The following is a 19,713-nucleotide window of genomic DNA, read 5'->3' as shown; positions in this document are numbered from 1 at the left end:
CCACTACCCCAAAAAACAAAAATGCAAACCCAAATAATTAATAACAGATGAGGAATTGATGATTGTCATGTGGGCCTCAGGCCTAGAAGGTGGGCTGTTGACACTTGTTGGGTGTTCAATGGGGTGAGGTGGCATCCACGTGGGCGTCCACGTAGGCCTTGGATGGTCACCCATGACTATTAGATGCTCACATTCTTAGCCGTCACTCTCCACCAAAAGAACAAAACGTGCATATTTGTGGATTTTTGTTCATGTCTTTTGATGCTCTTCCTTTTTAAAAGCCTAGAAGTAGATTCACAAAATGAAGCAAGGTGCAATGGATGCATTTTTGCCCTTTGTGGGAGCTTTATAAAATGTTTGGATAAAGGAGTGTAATGCCAAATTGGCATAATACCTTTTTCTTTTTTGTGTAGGAGGAGAAGGAATGTAATAGAATGAATAGTAAATATGAAATTATTAAATATAGTTGGACAAAATTCGGAGGATTGGAAGTAAAAGATTCTCGATATGACTTGTTTAGTAGGAAACACATCGATTCGATTCGACTAAGTATTTACTCAATAAATCAGTGCACATCGGTAGGCACTGCTTGCTTGTTAAAGGGGATCATTCTTCTTTTCCTCTGTCTCTCTCTCTCTCTCTCTCATTATAGGTGAGGATAAAGTTAGAATAAATTTAAAATATGGGATAGAGTTAAAGATCTTCTCAAACTTCCCTCTTTTCATTTTTCAAAAATAAATTTCTTGTGAACGAAATAACACCATTGTCTGTTTTTTTGTGTTCTCATTCTCGCTATTACCTTTTTTGAAGTGCAGTATAAGATCGGGAGCAATTTTCTTTTTCAAAGTTGAGGTAGGATGTGAGTTATAGTGGTATCCATTATTGCTACTAAATTTGTCAATATTTATTATTAAACAATCATCATATACACATATAACAATTTACAAAGAAAAAATGATTGTTGTAATTTTGCTCTTTGATGAAGTTTTTATATTATACTTTTAAATTTCATAAATGTAAAGTTATGAAATAAATTTTATAAAAATTTCTTAAAATGAAATTAGAATCATTTCAATTTTTTTTTCGAAAATTTTCAAACATTTACTCTATGTTTAAGAGAAGTCTTAGACTTTACTTTGTGTGTTAAATAGAACGTAATATAAAATTATATTAAATTGTGTTAATATTTACCCAAATCTAAATATAAGATCTAAAAACTATACTCTAAAATATAGTATAATTAAATTTAAATATTAATTATCAACTCAAACCTAATTCCCTTTCATTCATAATAGTTTCTTGCAATGAGGAGCAAACAAATCATCATCCTACTTCTTTCAATGTCTATTTTCTGAAAAAAGAAAATACATTAACAAAACAAGAGTTTTATTTTTCATTATAAGTGAATTCAAATTCAAAGTGCACAATTCTAAAAATTCATTACACTTGGTTGGGAACATAAATTTTGAGATTCAAATTTAAATTTATATATATTTAGATGGATCGTGATATAAAGTTTTATTATATTTTATTTAAATCTGTATAAATGCAAATTGAGGATTTAAAATTTTGCCTCCCAAACGCTACTTAAGACATCAAGCAAGCCATGTGCCCTTTGCAGCTTTGCTCCTTCCCCCTCTATTACTTCCTTTGCCAAATATGGAAAAGAGAAGATTAGAGAGTTTGCCCACGCTCCTAAGACAGCGCGTGGGAAATGCCCCTTCTTTATCATCATCTACTCATTTCGGACACGTGTCCACAACTCAACACGTGAATGAAACTCACTGGAAGCTCGCTTGCTCACTCAAAACGCTTCGAGATCTCGGCTCCTCCTCTTCGTCTCTCTCTCTCTCTCTCTCTCTCTCTCTCTCTCTATACTTTGTGTATATATAAAATCTCGCAATCAAGAGGTCTCAGCTGGAGCTCAACAGGCAGGGTGCTACCCTAGGAGTGAGAAGGGGGTGGGTGGAGGAGGAAGAGAGAGGGGGGGGGGGGGTGTTTGGAGAAGAGGTTGAATCGGTTTTATCCACTGTTTGGCTTTTGATTTTGTGCAGAAATGGCAGAAATACAGCCACCGGAAGCTCAGATCAACGGGGGTGCACTGGTATTGCCGTCGGCGGCGGAGAACGTCGGGTCCAAGCGCCAGCGCCGGCCGAGCGTCCGGTTAGGGGACATTGGAGACCAGCCGGCGACTCTATCGTACGACGCGCACGTCCGGAGGGGTAAGCCCTGGAACGATTTCAAGCCCCGGAAGGAGCCTAATGCGTCTGGTAAGGGGTCAAAGACTCGTCCTTTGACGAACTTGGTGAGTAGTGGTGGTGGTGAGTTCAACGAAACCCTAACCCTAGAGGGGGAGGACAAGGAGGGGAACTTGGATAGCGTTGCGATTGGGAGCTGGAAGGTGAGGGATTTGAAGTCCAAGAGGAAGAGAGTGAGGTCTACTTGGGGGGTTTCGAAGGTGGACGAAGGAGGCGAAGGAGGAGATGAGAAATTTAGTGCCGGGGAGGACGTTGATGATGGTTATCGGGATTTTGAGGCGGAGGGATCGGAAAAAGAGCAGAGCCCAATTCAGTCTTCCGATAGAGGGCAAGAGAATGAGAGGGAGGTGCATTTTTTTGGACAGAGGCGGCACATTAGGGCTAGGACTTCGGAGGGTAGAGAGCAGGATGGCATTGAATTGGATGGGCCGTCAGATACGGACGCGAGGGATTGGAAGTCGGGGACAAATAGGGGGAGATGTCGATATTCAGAGGATGGGGTGCGAATTTGGCTGGATGGGTTAGGGCTTGGGAGGTATGCTCCCGTTTTTGAGATACATGAGGTTGATGATGAGGTGTTGCCAATGTTGACTTTGGAGGATCTCAAGGATATGGGGATAAATGCGGTTGGTTCAAGAAGGAAAATGTTCTGTGCAATTCAGAAACTAGGAAAGGGATTCTCGTGATTTTGGTTTGCTTGTTCTGTCCGCTGTAATGCTAGAAAAGAAAACCCTCAGCCATGGTGATTAATGACCCCTGTCTGAATCGGTTCGGGATTTATATATGTTTCCAAGCAAGCTAGTATTGAATGAAATGCTTTTTTGCCCTCTTTCGTATTTCTCTCTACGTACATTCTAGTTAATTCAGTGGCCTGATGAATAGTACAGTGATGATTTTGCTCGTTTTTATTTCTCTCTGGCTCTCATTGGCAAGAAAAAACCTTTAACAAGCATACAATATCTGGCACAGAAAAAAAAGGCTGCGTATATCTGACTAAATATTTCTATAACCCGTTTTACAATACTCCATTTTAAATGAGATAATTCATGAAATGTTTTAATAGATATTATTGTCCAGTTGCAAGTGATTCGAGAGTTAACTAGTGCTAAGTTTGCCAGCTAATCTTTGTATTGCTGTGTTGTTTATTGTGTGTTGTACCATCTACAATTTGTGATGCAGCTAATGGGAGTGCCATGTCACAGAATTTCTAAAATAAACATCCTCAACCGAACATACGAATTTGGTGGAACCTAGTAGATTGGTAAAAATCTAGAGTTGTATGTGGATTTAACTCAATTTCTCTTGTCCTTTCTAGGTAAGGTGAATATCTATGTATATGTTCTGCATACTTAGGCATGGTTCTTTATGATGTTTTAAGCAAGTTATGAGATGTTTTGTAGTGGTGTTCAGGCCATGCATTAAGAACTCTTAAAATCAATTAGCCTGGGGCAAGTAAGCTTGGCATCATCTTAAAAAAAAAGCAATTCAGTAGGATGTAAAGTTGGTATTACCATCCAAATATCAAGCTTCTACTCGATGATGCTACATATTATTGTACAAAGTAAATTTTTGCATATTGATCTGAGAAAAGCTCATTGAATTGGACGATAAGCTGATTGGTTTATGGGGATATTGTGTTGAAGATTTTGAGGATAGCCACATTTAAGGTGAGTGGTTAAGTATTGCTAGATGCTAGTTATTTGAATGTTTTTGTATTTTTTCTTCATTGTTTCGTAGTCCTGAATCAGAACTTAAAAAATGCATGAGTTCCCATAGGGAGAAGGGAGTTATTTCAGGGCTATGGGAAAAGGTTGCCACATGTAGAGTTTTTATACATCAAGCATGTTCTGCAGATCTTTTAAAGTTTCGTGTTGTCCTTGCTTGTTGACTTCAATAATATTTTTGTTTGTACATAGATTTATTGAGCAATTGATTCAAGCCTCCATGGTGGTGTGAGATAATGATTATTGGTTCATTTTTAGGAGGAAACCTTGTGGTGGGAGAAGCCTCATAAAATTGCTGAGTCAGTTGCTTTACTTTGGATTTTTTTTTGTGAGATTACGGGTTATGTTAGATTAACTATGGAATTCTTAGACATGGGGGCCGAGGTGGGGAGAAAGATTTATTGAAGATTTTATTTAGTGATTATCCTTTTGGTGCATATTTCTTGAACATAATACTTGACATTTTTATGTTGAGCTCCTTTGCTGTTATCTATATTTCCCTTCAGCTTTTTAGTAAAATTTATTTTTCCTATGAAAGAAGTCTTGGGCAGTCTCTGGGGGGTGTTTGACATAGTATTAAGTGCTTAACGATGAATGTAGCTCCAAGTATGTGAGCGGATTCTGACAATAACTGGATTAGTTTTTGAATCTTAATGCTAAATTGTTTAACCTGTTTGGCAGCTAACATGTTTGAGATATGATTTGAGAGATGCTGAGAGGTGTGTCATAAAACGCATTGAACATTGTGAATATATTTTTTTTTCATGGATAAAAAATTCTTTACAAATCCTCGTAATTGACCTCTTAGCAAACTAGCAATCGAGAGATTTTTTATTTATTTATTTGGCTTGAGGTTTTTCAGCCCCAAGCAAGAGATTTACTTAAGGTTCATTAATTTTTAGACCATTAATGTTGGGGGCTAATAACTGCAAGCAAACAAGGACTTGCCTTAAGAATGGTTACTCATGGACCTTTGTTTCTCCTTCAAGATTCTAGTTAATGTGATGCCCATGGCATTCCATTCCTACAAATGTTTTGTGACTAGTGAGTGATGTGAAAGCATTCTCCCATTCAGATTTTCTCTTAAGCTTAGGAATCCTGTTGTTCCCAAGAATGTTTTGTGAATAGAGAGTGATGTGGTAGGAATCTCATATTTGGATTTTCTGCAAGCATGGGAATCCATTTCCCAAACTCTTTCAATATCATATTGTATTATAGTACTATATAATACATTGTGCTATTATATAATCTAAGAGTATTAAATAAGATGTACTATTTATCAAAATGTCCCTTTTTTATATATTGCTAGATACAGAAATCTGGGGTATTCTGGTAATTGTATTGAAATGCCTTGTAAGATTCTCATGTTGACCAGAAACCAACAAAAAGACACAGGCATGGACATTTATGAAAATCATTGCTTAGTATTGGGATTGTGTTCAATTGGTGGAACTGCTGCTTGTGATACATGCACTGAGAAAGTCCTTATAAGCATTTAAAGCCCCTACTAATAAGAGCTTGCTAATTTGTGTTCAGGTAAGAAGACAGTTGTGGGAACATGATGATGACACCAATCTACTAATATAATTGATGAAAACATTTGTCATTTTGCAGAAATTGAGATAGGGGAGTATTCGGAAAATATGCCATAAACGAAGGAAAGCTTTCATTCTCTACATGTACATGCCATACATTGCTATCATGAGGTATTTGATTAGTTAGATTCAGTTCAGAAATGTGAATGCAAGAGAAATTAGCACTCTACTTTGTCAGGATCATTATATCATTTACAATCTCACGCTGGCTTTAGGAGCATGCATGAATTTTGGATCTTGAATTTAAATTTGAGTAGATTTAAACAAATTTTATTACTTTTTATCCAAATCTAATATAAATTTAAATTTAAGGGCTCCATTTTGAGTTATTGGATTTGGAGAACTTTGAGATTTAATGTTTGTCGTCATGTATCACTAGCAATGTCATAATTTCTTGCCCCTATTTGGGACCTTTGTAGTTCATGTTGAAATACTACAAATGTTGCCCAAGGTAAATATAAGATCCGTTTTAGGTATTCCGTGCTTTCTTCTCTTACTGCTCCTTTATTATGCGAGGCTTGTAGTTGGCACTTGATTTACAAGGATTGTACCGTTGGGGTATATAATTTCTTCCCAAATGTAGGGATTCATTGCAACGGCGGGAGTAGTCAGTAATGAGAAGGTGTATTCCATGGGAATGGCGAGTCAACAGTAGCACATAAGTTTGCAAATTGGACTCTTAGGACTGACTTGTTCGTTAATAAAATAAAATATAGCTTAAAATTTAATGATAGCGAGCTTACATAATCGTAATTATTTCATTCAAGATGTAATATCAAAGGAATAGAAATTCTCATGGCCTTATTTTGTCTTAATAGGAGCAACATAACTTCTTACATAATTAACTCTGGACTAATTTATTAATAGTAAACTATTTTTAAGAATAAACATTCTCCGAATCAAATCAAATGTGAGGGAGCTTGAACATGTTTTCAAGTAAGAAGGGCCACCATTAGGCCTGTGAAAAAATCCCACTCTTAAAGCTGTAGGTCCTTAAGACACAGCTACCGAGCGTTTTATATATCAACCGATTCAACTCCTGTCGGTGGTCCCTGATTTGATCAATTATTTGTAAATTTTACCCTTGTCTTATTCACAAGATGGGACAAAGAGTGTGAGATTGGCAGATTTTAAGGAAGAAAATATCACTGATATCTATTGATTGACCATGTTAATCCCTTAAAATCAGGAATGCATTCCTGAGCATGCAGGTTTTTGACAAATATTATCGTCTGCTGTAACTGATTCGGATGGGTGGTGCGCCTAGAAGCAACATTTCAAAGATAAGCTAAACAATTTGATCATTACACACAAAAGAATTATAGAAGCTGTACATAAAGTATGCAAAAATGTCATGCCATAACACACCAAAAAACAAAGAAAGGCTCCCCCAAAAGGGTATGAATAAACAGATACCTACAAAATTTCCTGATTTTCAGGGTGAACATGGCAAACAAAATAGATGAGATTGACACCCACCAGCAATTAAATTAAACCTAGACATACTTTTGGAGACAAGGAGGCGTGAGGTCAACACCATGCTCAGTCCAACTTCATCGCACCTTCCTCCTGGTGCTTCTTAGGCTCAGCAGGAAAATATTTGATGCCCACCAGGTCCCCAACTCGGCTAATTACCTGACAAAAACATAAGGTTCCAAAATTAGATGAGGGAATATCCATTATTCTATCAAGTTGGAGGACACAATATCAGATTCCTTAGGTTATGTTTTTGTGTATTGGAATCAATCCACCACAGAAATGAAACTCCATTCCAATGTTTGGACCTTATATGTTGAAAACCGTTCCTAAGCACAGAATCTAGGTTGCCCACATTCTTGAAATTCGGAGTGGAAAACCCCAAGACCGTATGAAATTGCAAATCGAGACGTAAGGAATGGGTTTTTATGTTTCAAAATGGCAATATTATCCTTTAAATGCATTAACAAAAAATAAAACTACCTCATGTACGTCCTGATGATTCCCATCCTGATCCTCATTTCCATTCTCTGGGAACGAGAATGACAAGACTGATTCTCAATCCCACTCATTTTTCAATATGATTTCTGAAAGAGGCCTAAATTGCTTGATGTTTGAGTGATTTTGAGGCACATATTGCCAATAAAGAACAATCTGAAGCTAAAAGATCTGCTAAAAACATGCCCAAATAATTCCAAATTTCAGCCACTGCATTCCTTCCGCATCCTATCACCAAATCAAGTTAAAAGGTGTTTTAATTTGGTCAATTTCCCAATCTTAGGATTATCTTGAACTTATATAGTCATCTAAACATGTATCAAAGGTATATTTTCCTAGTTTAGGATCATTTGTAGTTATGTGATAATGCAACAGAAAAAGGAGAGAACATTTTCTTAATAATCGTAATCTTTTGGCAACGGAATCGAGTTTCCATGAGGAACTTAAATGTTCAAATGAAATGGAAATAATATCTCGATGCGGTTCCCAAACTTACATTACAGTTTCATTTTCATATTGCAAAGCCCAGGTGTAATGTCATTCTTTTGGTCAAACCATCCAATCATTACAAGATGATCAATCATGCATATTATGTGCCACTATAGCTGGGAGAAAAAGACAATCACAAACATTTGGGAAAAGATTTCAAAATGAATTCCACATACCTCCAAGGCTCGGAGCAGGTCTTCCTTGGTATGAGAAGCAGATATGCAAATACGAGCCCTGGCCAAGAGTAGTGGGGTAGCTGGAAAACCAACTGTTACAACAGCCACCTGCAATGGCAACAATGACGCTAGTAACTCATCAAAAAAGCAAAACTGAAAGATACAAGTCATAATGATCAATGAAATAATGAAACATGCATGCATAAGAAAATCAAAACTTACATTCTGCTTAAGGCACTCCCGAGAAAAGGCAGGAATTTTGGCTGGATTGTAAAGCATTATTGGCATTACAGGAGAATCATTATCCCCAAGAACCTCAAAACCCATCTTCTGCAGTTCTGACCGGAAAAAATTGCTGTTCTCACGTATCCGTGCAAGTTTCTGAGCCCCTATATTCAACACAAATGGTGGCTCAAGTTATGACTTGAGTAAAGAAAAATTATAAAGCTTAAAGCCCTTGGTAAATACATTATGTATGTTAAAAATAAATAAATTGACAAAGGGAACGTAAGATATTTAAACCTCGACTCGATCCATCCTCTCCAAGAACAACCTTGATAGAAGATATAATTTGTTGGGCTGCTGGTGGCGATATCGATGTCGCATATAGATGAGCAGGGCAAGTGTGTTTCAAATATTGAATAAGCTCCTGGAAATAATAGAATATATTTAATCAGGACAAATGCATAATGATTTACCGAAATTCAATCATACAGATGATTACTATAAAATAAACATGGCAATAGTTGAGTTATAAGCTCAACTGTACAATGCACCATGACATCATCAGATCAGGGTAACATTTATTAATCCATATTTATAGGAATATATATATATATATATATATATATATGCAAGATTATATATATATATATATATATATATATATATATGCAAGAACTAACCAGCAAAATGAATGATATCTGACACTTGGGGTGAAATGGCTCAAGGGTTTGTTGCCCACCACCTAGGCAGTTGCCTGAGGGAGATTGTTGGCCAATGTGTTGAGGCAACTAGTCCATGCGGTAAAGGCTCTAGGTGTGGGTCACATCAGTCAATGTAGCGCTTAAGGGAGTTGAGTCGTACTCTCTCTATTGTGTCTATAGCTCTTAGTGAGCAGTAGTGGTTCAACACGTAATATCAGAAGTGATGGTTTTTTACTAGGTCATGAAGGTATGAAAGGTAATTCTCCTTATGTGCTCACAGTTACCAAGTGTGTAACCGAGGTGATGTAGGGAAAAAAGCGGACCATGGGTAGACCTAGAGACTAATTCAAAAGAATTGGAAATTATTGGCGAGTCCTAAACCAAATCTGTTTAATTAGTAGTTATTATTGAGTTCTTAGTTAAATTTGTAGCAGTTAATCTGATTTGAGTTGTTTGAAATATGTGCTTTTTAGACATTCATTTACAATTTTTCGTACCTTCCGGGCTTTATTAGTAATTTTCTTGTGTCTTTAGGCTTGCTCATAAATAGGGTGTGAAAGCCATGTAAGAGTTAGTTTTCGTGAATTTGAAAACTGAAGTGGTCATGCCCCCCCCTCTTTTGTATCTCCTTTCTCCTTCCCTTCTCCCATCTATTTCTCTTCCAATTCATTGTTCTTCTTTTTTCTGTTTGATTCCAGACCCTTATTTTCCTCATGCAGAATTCATGAACCAACTTCACTCCGTCTTTGATCTTCTTCCTTTCCTCCTCTTTCTCCTTCCCACTTCCTCTTTCTATTTCTCTTGCTATTCAGTAATTCCTCATCTCTCTCTTCGTCAGTCTGCATTCTGCATGTTGGGAAACAATAAAAGGAAGAAAAGAAAATAAAATTACAGCTTCTGTCCCTCAATTTCAAACATGACTTTCCACAAATAATTTTGCAAAACGTCCACCACCATAATGAAAGGATTTGAGGGGATATGTATTTTTGAAAATGATGGTATGGATAAAAAGGAAATGTGAGGATGAAATTTTGCCCATCCCCGTAGAGGAGATTTCTAGGAAGGATTTACAAGCTGCTGTTGATGGATGAATCCCGAACCATCATGCCGTATGCTCTGGGCTAAATTTTTTGGCTCATGAGGTGTTGGTTGGGTTTACAGATGTCTGAGTATGGAGGAAAAGAAATTCAGCTAGATGGTGGTAAACTAACATGAAGAAGGGTCATAGGAAACAAGCAAATTTGAAGTGATCGGTGAATTATGGTACGAAGGGTTTAAAGAGAGGATTTCTTGTATAATTAATGTTAAGAATTTATTTTTATTATGTTTTTTGTTATTTATTTATTTTGAGGATTTCATGCCTTCATCTAGGTTGTAATTTCTTTCTTAATATATCTTGTTTTTTATCCCCCCCGAAAAAAAAAGTTTGTCAATCAAGGAATGTTAATTGGGCACATCATTACATTATTTGGCTATGTCTGTCCACCAAATGCTCTTGCTTTTATTTCACTTCAATTTAGCCCCTAGAAAGAACGAGGCAACACCAGTTAATGGTAGCCATACATTGTCCATAGTTTCTGTTTTATAATCTATCTATTAAAGTAAAAAAAGAGAACAAAGGAAAGGTGCAAAAGAGTCAAACCTTGGATCCAGCAATATAACCACCACATGATCCAAATGATTTTGTGAAAGTTCCCATCATAATATCCACATCAGCTGGATCTACCCCCAAGAGCTCACATACGCCTCTTCCAGTTTTTCCAACTGCCCCAATGCTGTGAGCTTCATCCAAGTAAATGTATGCCTATAGCAAGTAAAAAATAAAATTGTAAAATGCCTTGCACAAATATAAAATAAAAAACAAAATCATTGGTTTATTTTGTTTGTTTATTTATTTTTCTTGGTAAATTATTGGTTTAATTAGATAGATGAGAAAAGAAAAAGTAAAAACAAGACTTACTACATAGGCAGAAGCATTCAACTTGACCAACAAATTCAGAGAGTTCTTGAAAATGTTTAAAATATGACAAGTACAGAAAAAATTGAAAAATTTATAGAGAATTCTACAAAATCCACTTTCTATGACAAACGGTCAGAACTTCATCTAGGTTCAAACCGAATAAAGATGCCTACATCGCATTTGAAAAGCAGCGATCACATGCAAAAACAAGAACCAACCCTGGACAAATTGAATAAAATAAAAATTCACAAAGATCAGGTAGAACTTTGTCACAGGGAGAACCAAAATAAAATTTTAAAAATATTTGACATTGATAAAAGATTACCGAGCTTATTCATTCCCGAAGCAGAATAACTTCAAATGATCTGTAATGAGTATATCATGTTCAAAATCCGAATGTATAAGATAACATTAAAGAAATGCACAACCTTATATTTCTTGCATATTGCTAGAATCTCTGGAAGCTTGCAGAGTTCCCCTTCCATGCTGTATATTCCTTCAACAATAACAATTATCTTCTTCCAAGGTCTATGAGTCCTGGGTTGTCCATCAGCAATGTGTTCTCTCAGAACCTTCTCCAAGTGCGATGGCGCTAACAATGAAGAGAATACAAACTAACCATTTAATTGAGAGGCAAAGTTTTCTGAGAAGAAAATATTTAACATATGTTGCAAAGCTCTAATTTGTTGAAAAGCTAATATTCATCATACGAACTTACTATTGTGTTGAAAAGCTCTAATAGCAGCTCCTGATCCTCGAGCACCATTGACAATTGAATTGTGGTTCAAAGAATCACTAATGATCAACCCTCCCTGTGAATGATCATAATCAAACAAAAAATATTTAACTACGAGGAACTTCACGACCAAGTATTACAAGAACCATATACAACAGATGGTATCCTTATTAAAGCATATATACAAACCTTCCCAATCAGGACTGGAAGGATGGCAGAGTTTGTCACATAGCCCATGCCAATGACTATAGCGGCTGGCTTTCCAATAAATTTTGCAACAGAGTCCTCTAGTTCAGCATGCAATGCTGTAGTACCTGATGATTCATGGGATTAGCAGCTCCAAGATAAATCAACAGGAACATCTTGCAAAATAAAATGCTTACCTCCATCAGCGCGAGCACTACAGGTACTAGGAGAAAACTTCTTCAATGATTCAATTGCACGTGGTGTGCAGTATTCATCTGATGCAGCAAAGCCAAGGTAATTGTATGATCCCAGATTAAGGCATCTATTTGTCTTTGTTGTTCGTCTGCATGGGAAAATTAAGCAGATCAGTCTGCAACAGATTTCTATTTTTTATCTTTGAATAGCAAAATAAGAAATTTCAGTGATAGATTGGTAATAGACAGGAGACAATAAGACATCTCCCTAAAGAAAATCTGTGACAAATCAGGATGAAAATACAAAACAGCGAAACAAAGAAAAGGAAACAAACAAAAAACCACGTCTCCCATAATCAAGCCATCAGATAATGCTAATCTTGCTGAACATCTGAAAAAACCTCACTCCTTTGAAATGCCCATATGCAACACACCACAACGATGCCCATGTAGTGAATCTTTTCCCAAACCAGCACACGGTTCAGTCACAGTTCAACTTCTTCCCTAAAAAGATATGTGCATTACATACCAACCATAACCCCCATAATGCAGCCCAGTCCTCTCTCCTTCCAAAACACAAATTACTAATTTTTTTACCAGTGTTTCAGTGAGAGAACTTTTGAGTTGGCTCTTTTTTTGGCTTCTCACAAAGAACCTAGATGCACTTCCTTTACCCTTTTTCTGCGAATTTACATTCTATTACATCATTATTACACCTCAATTTAACAGCTTATGCATTCAGTTGCAGTAGCAGTATCATATGGTATCAGAGCAATTATGGCAACAAAGTCCAATGCTCAAATGCTGGGATTAACTTCCACTATTCAAAATTTACACTTTGAGTGTGGGAGGACTCACATGCAAGGGAGACTGCTAGACCACTATTACACTTATACAGTTACACATCAATCTAAGAGCTCAAGTCTTTAGATCAAACAATTGTTTTAACACATACAAGAGTAAGCGACCATTTTGACAGTTAAATTATTGATTTTATATCAAATTTCAAACCTATTAGACTGTGTCTCCATCCAACTCTCTCATGAGATAGTTTATCATGTTATGCACTTACGTGTATGCTGAAGAATTTACCAATTGCTCAGCACAGCCTTTAAAATTAGCAGCTGAAAAGTATTTGTACAGTATACTGGAAAAATAATTGAAACAAAACAAACAAAGAAGACAGAATGGCATGCTTTAAAAGAAAAATTAAACGATTATCGAACTATAAAGCAAATAATTTCCAATAGAAATATGTGAAAATTCACTTTAGCGTCTTGTTATTATCATTGGAGTAACGCTCAACCACATCAAACCAAGCATCAGGAGCACTTGCTATTGGCCTTTCAAAACAGTCCTGCATAGGAGTGGACATGTACAAAAATATTAATCCTCAAAATCAATATCTATACTCCACAAATATATAATTTGTTGAACTGAATCTAAAATAATAAACAAAAATAAAAAAATATTGAACCAGAAAAAATGGTTAACCAGTTCGGTTCAGCTTTGTTTAGTTTAGTGGTTCAAATTGGTTTTTCTATTTTTTTTTTAGCCCACCCCTAAATGGAAGGATTGAACACAATCCCAGACAACCTTGAATTGATGAAGATGGAACAGAAACCCCCAGCGGCTCATTGTGAGGAAAATTTTGAGGAGTGGATGCCTATTGCGTTGGCAATAAATGATGCTTTAATGGATTTTTTTTTTTTTGGATAGCAAAAGAAGATATTTCAGGAGAAAAAGACTTCTCCTGTCAATATATGGGGGGAAAAAAAGAAAAGAAAATAAACTAACTAATAAAACAAAAACTGAAAAAAAAAAATCATAGGAGAAGATTCCTCCAATCTCACGGAATATCCGAAAACTACCTCCCTTAAAGCAACCAAACCCAACATACCATAAGCCAGGTAATGAATCCTCCCCCAAACCATAATCCTCACAGCATTGCAAAAATGTAGAAATAGGAATAACTTTGAAAAGTATAAGGAGACGAGAAAAGATACAAAAAAGGCCGTTAGCAAAGCTAAATACAGATCATTTAATAGTTTGTATGATAGATTAACTACAAAAGAATGGTAAAGAGATTTTTAAACTTGCTAAAGCTAGAGAAAAGAAGAGTAAGGACTTAAGAAATGTAAAATGTATAAAAAGTGAGGATGATATTGTCTTGGTTAAGGGCGAAGACATTAAAGAAAGATGGTGAAGTTACTTTAGTAATTTGTTTAATGAAAACCAAAAGAAGGCTTAAACTTAGAATTGTCAAATGAGGAAAAAACTAAAAATATGAGATTTTTTTGCAAAATTAGAGTTAACGAAGTTAAGTTTGCACTAAAAAAAGATGAAAATAGGGAAAACTATGAGACCAGATACCATCCCAATTAAAGTTTGGAAATGCTTAGGTGATAACAGAATTATATGTTTAACTAATTTATTTAATACATTATAAAAACTAAGAAATTGTCAGATGAATGGAGGAAAAACACTTTAATACTCATATACAAAAATAAATGAGATATTCAAAATTGTAATAACTATCGTGGAATTAAACTTATGAGTCATACGATGAAACTATGGGAAAGGGTAGTTGAACAAAGATTAAGGTTAGAAACGAAGGTCTCAGAAAATCAATTTGATTTTATGTGGAAGATCTACCACAGAAGCTATATATCTTTTAAGAAGATTAATGGAAAAATTTAGGGAAAAGAAGAGGGACTTACATATGATATTTATTGACCTTAAGAAAGCATATGATAGGATACCTAAGGAAGTTCTATGGTGGATTTTAGAAAAAAAAGGTGTATGTAGTAGGCATACTGATGACATTAAGGATATGTATGATGAAGTAATGACTAGAGTAATGACTATAGATGGAGAAATTAGAGAATTTCCAATCATCATAGGTGTACATCAAGGATCTGCTTTGAGTCCTTATCTTTTTGCTTTAGTAATGGACCAATTGACTAAGAGTGTTCAAAATGAGGTTTCATAGTGTATGTTGTTTGCAGATGATATTATATTAATTGATGAAACTAAGGACGGAGTAGAGGCTGAGTTAGAATTATGGAGAGAAACTTTGGAATCTAGAGGCTTTAGGATAAGCAGAAATAAGAAAAAATATATAAAATGTAATTTTAGTAATGATAAGAGGAATATTTGGAAGCAAAGTTAAACTTGATGATGAAGAAATAAATAGCACTTGTAGATTTCGATACCTTGGATTTATTATACAAGTTGAAGGAGAAATTAAAGATGATGTAATACATAGAATTAAAGCAAGTTGGGTAAAATGGAGAATTGCTTCAAGTATGCTTTGTAATCGCAAGATACCCTTAAAATTTAAAGGGAAGTTTTATAAGACAGCTATAAGACCAGCTATACTATATGGATCGGAATGTTGGGTGACAAAGAAACATAACATCCAAAAAGTAAAAGTTGTCGAGATGAGAATGCTTAGATGGATGAGAAGTATAACATTGAAAGATAAATTAAGAAATGAACATATTCGCAGTAAATTAGGTGTAGCTAGATAAGGGAAGGACGACTTAGATGGTATGGACACTTGCAACGTAGGCCACATAATGCACCAATGAGGAAGAGTGAATTAGTTATTGTGGAGGGTAGTATAGGGGGTAGGGGTAGACCTAAAATAACTTAAGAGGAGATAGTGAGTAGAGATTTAATATCCCTGAATCTGTCAAAAGAAATAGTTCATGATTGCATAAATTGGCGGAAAAGAATTCATATATCCGACCCCACCTAGTGGGAATTAAGGTTTGGTTTTGTTGTTGTAATAAAACAAAAACTAAAAAAAAAAATTCATAGGAGAAGAAGATTCCTCCACTCTCGCGGAATATATGAAAACTACCTCCCTTAAAGTAACCAAACCCAACATACCATAAGCCAAGTAATGAATCCTCCCCCAAACCATAATCCCCACAGCACTGCAAAAATACCACACTTCCATAGTGTTTTCCTCTCCTTCCTTCTAACAAACCCCTCAAACAAAATCGACAACAATTCCTCCACCGATGTTGGACAGTCCAAGATTCTCCCATTACACCAAATAAATTATTCCAAATTCTCTAGGCATAGTCAGTGTGTAAAAATAAATGAGGTGCCATTTTAGAATTCAAAGAGTATTACACAAAGACATCTGGAGATAAGGATTTCATAGGTCTCTTAGTCTGGAACAAGTTATTAGTATTGGTTTTTTTAAGCACGATCAGCCATGTGAAAGACTTAATTTTTAGGGAGCCTTTGCCTCCAAAATAGAAGAATATAAGGGAAAATAAGAATTAGAATGGGTCAAAAACTCAAAAAGAAATTAAAAAAAAAAAGGTATACAAGAGGAACCCCCTAAATGATCCAAATCCCAAGACCAAGACGAAGATGACAATTGTTCGATAATGACAACAAGGATAAATGTTCCAACATTTCTCTACGTTAAGAGGTCCTTTGGAATGAAAATTCCAAGAAACCAAAGGGCTAGCCAAATCAACCACAAAGAAGGAAATCATACTATCTTGCCCTAAGCTCAAATGAAAGAAACGTGGAAAAGACGTGGCTAGAATATCATTGCCCATCCACAGATCTTTCCAAAATCAAATCCGAGAACCCATCCCTAGCAAAAATTAATATGAGGCATAAACAAGGAATTTTGCAGAATATTTCATTGCACTACTCTATCTAGGGCTCAAGAGTGCTAGAAAAATCAATATTGAAGATTGTGGTATGACCAACATTCTATACAAAAACTTTATTCCCTTGAGTGTTCAAGAAATGATTAATGAATCACAAGACACGAGGGTCATAGAATCAAAAATTTGTTGCAAGTTAGCAATTATATTTGAGAACTGATGAGATTCAAAGCAAAAATAAACTAGTGATGCTGAAAGGAAGTGTGTTTAAGGCTGAAATGGAACTGCTACCAGACTTTATTGTCGCAACAATCAAGTATGTCAGTGGAATTGATGGTTAAATTGGATTTTGCGCCTCTAACCAAATTGCTTCCATCAAAAAAAAAAAATCTGATTTTTTTTTCCAGGTGAAAATGGAAAATCTACTCAATGAAAACATTGAAATACAACAAGATGGATATGCTGATTGTGTAGTCCATTCTCAAAAATTTGAACTCAGCCAATACAATAACACTAGAGCTCATCTAAGAAGTGAAGCATTTTTGTGGCCAGAATGCTTCTGACAGATTCCAACAATGGGATTGCTGGAAATGGCATTTGCGCAAGTTCTCAGATTGTGAAGGACTCTATGTTGTACTAAAGTTCCAGTCACATGAAGAGGCTAAGGGCGGAAGCAGATGTATGGAATGGAACAGCACAAGTGTATTAAATATATACAGCAATTGTTTGTTGGAAGGCCTCCAAAGGAGAGAGAGATTGTTGATTTCAGTTAATAATTCGTTTTTGGAAATGATAGAATTATTGTAGCTTCTGGAAATGAATTGAATCCGAATATAACCCTCTCTCTCTCTCTCTCTGCTTCTTTTTCTTCTTCTAACCTTCTCATCTATCTTCGTTTTCTCTTCCCTGAACTCTTGATTCGTTTCGAATAGCCGGCTATGTTCTAATCAATGAGATTGGAACATAACAGCTTCTCAATCATTGAGATGAATGAAATTATATGACATAATACCTGAATACGATGATACAAACGACGAATGTAGAAATCCTCAAGACCTAAGCAGATCGGCGCGTAACCCTAAACACCAAATCACATTATTATCAACCAAAATCATTTAAATTATCCAGATACACAAATCTGTAAATACAGCCGCAAAAACAATAACAGATGGATATATAAAATGAAGAGAAACCTCAAGATTGCTGGAACGCCACCAATCGAAGATTTTCCTGAAGAAATCGCGGAATTGGCCAAACGCAAAGAGCAACCCGTAGCTGAAATACGTGCTTAAAGCAGTTAAATATGGAATTGTAATCATTTTGATCTTCCGAACTTCGCAACGAAACCCAGCTTCGAGCTGAGAAGATGAATCCTGCAATCCGCGTTCTTAGAGAGAGAAAGATGAGAGAGAGGATTCGGGTTGACCGGTCCACCGTTTACATTTTTTTAATAATAAAAATAGATGATTTAACGGAATGAGATTTGATGCCTGATAAATTTTACATAGTCCTCTTATTTTGTGTCTGTAAAATATTATATGTTGCCGGGAAAAAAATTTGAGCTAAAAGTTTGCCTATTTGTAAATTCTTAATTATTTTACATTCTAAATTTAGTTTTGTAGCTCTAATTAGGCATACTCTAAATATATGAATATGATTTTTATATAGTACAGATATTTTAAAAAATAAATTATTATTATTATTATTATTATTATCAAGTTTGTAATCAAAATTGTTGGATTCAAACTCAACTTGTCTGAAAATCTTAAAGCTCAAGGTTAACTCGATTAAGCTCAATCTAATTGTACAATAATATTAAATATATATTTATTTATATCTCTTTCAAATTAAATGAAGATGTCAATCCTACCAAAGCCTCCCATTCAAGAATGTCTCCCTCAGATCTTTAACTTGTAAGGAAATAATGTCATTCTTTGTTAAAACAATGTCTCGTTGAACCAATTAGCTCTTTTTGGGCATGCAAAACATTTTATGTGGGCATAACCTTCTCTGATGCATTGGTTATGCTCGTGAGTATTATTACAAACTCGATTTGTTAAGTTACTCTAATAACTTGAACTCAACTCATGCGTGTAAAATCTAACAAAGTCAAGTTATAAAGATCCAGTTCAAGTGACCTACTAGTAGACTTGACTCACACCTCGACCTCTTTCATCACCTTACCATCAAATAATCAAAATATTCACAATTTTTCATTTGACTTTGTCATCTCATGCTTTATTTTTTGCCCGGGGGAGCTAGAATTGAAAATTTGATAATATTTATATAATTTCAAACATAATAATGGTAAAATATATATATTTTTATTCACTTTGTTAGTTTAATCATCGGAAGAGGTTCACATATTTATGGTAAATATCATGTGAAGTTAGTTTCTTTTGTCCTAATACCGATATAATACTATATACATTCTTTTTGTAATTAGCATCCCAACCGATGACTCAACTTAGAATTTTGTAGTTTTATATTGAAGGTTTCACATTCAAATTTATGAACATACGATTTGTATAAACGAAATGGAAGATAGTAAAAAAACCACAAATATAAAAAATATAATAAATTTATATTCTTCTTTTGGATAAATACAAGAAACTATATTAGAACTTAGAAGAAAGAATAAGCACGACACAACAGATTATAATAAAATTAACACAAAAAACAAATAATTTATCTTAGAAAACACCAGAGTAGTCGGGAATTTAAGAAGACGTGGTAATTTAGTTGACATGCATTTTTACAAATGCAACAATTGTACTTCATCCCATATAAGTAAAGAAAACATAGCTCTCAAAAGTATTTCAACTAGGGACACACTCATATTCACAGAGATACGA

At 35.3% G+C, this 19,713-nt stretch overlaps 2 protein-coding genes across 3 annotated transcripts; one reads left to right on the top strand and one right to left on the bottom strand.

Annotated features, from left to right (window-relative positions):
* The first annotated feature begins 1,812 nt into the window (after nucleotides 1-1,812).
* Nucleotides 1,813-3,094, top strand: LOC131159646 (uncharacterized). Its single transcript, XM_058114699.1, has one exon. The coding sequence runs from the start codon at nucleotides 2,057-2,059 to the stop codon at nucleotides 2,942-2,944; it is 888 nt and encodes a 295-aa protein (XP_057970682.1). The 5' UTR covers nucleotides 1,813-2,056; the 3' UTR covers nucleotides 2,945-3,094.
* A 3,758-nt stretch (nucleotides 3,095-6,852) lies between these two features.
* On the bottom strand, nucleotides 6,853-18,328 carry LOC131159644 (long chain base biosynthesis protein 2a). Of its 2 annotated transcripts, none has more exons than XM_058114697.1 (12): nucleotides 18,052-18,328; nucleotides 17,871-17,936; nucleotides 13,487-13,575; nucleotides 12,222-12,367; nucleotides 12,028-12,152; nucleotides 11,821-11,914; nucleotides 11,531-11,694; nucleotides 10,785-10,946; nucleotides 8,739-8,865; nucleotides 8,439-8,605; nucleotides 8,217-8,324; nucleotides 6,853-7,212 (listed from the first exon to the last, which is right to left on the bottom strand). In XM_058114697.1, exons 1-12 carry the CDS (start codon nucleotides 18,175-18,177, stop codon nucleotides 7,120-7,122), a joined length of 1,467 nt encoding a protein of 488 aa, XP_057970680.1. In that variant the 5' UTR covers nucleotides 18,178-18,328; the 3' UTR covers nucleotides 6,853-7,119. The 2 variants fall into 2 exon arrangements, with proteins under 2 accessions (XP_057970680.1, XP_057970681.1); XM_058114698.1 differs by lacking the exon at nucleotides 6,853-7,212 and adding an exon at nucleotides 7,537-7,779 and having other exon boundaries at nucleotides 18,052-18,284.
* Between the last annotated feature and the right edge of the window lie 1,385 nt (nucleotides 18,329-19,713).

Source organism: Malania oleifera, chromosome 7 (assembly GCF_029873635.1).
Source record: "Malania oleifera isolate guangnan ecotype guangnan chromosome 7, ASM2987363v1, whole genome shotgun sequence".
NCBI classification, from domain to species: Eukaryota; Viridiplantae; Streptophyta; class Magnoliopsida; order Santalales; family Ximeniaceae; genus Malania; species Malania oleifera.
The sequence above is the reverse complement of the archived record's forward strand: the minus strand, read 5'-3'. Positions and strand labels throughout refer to the sequence as shown.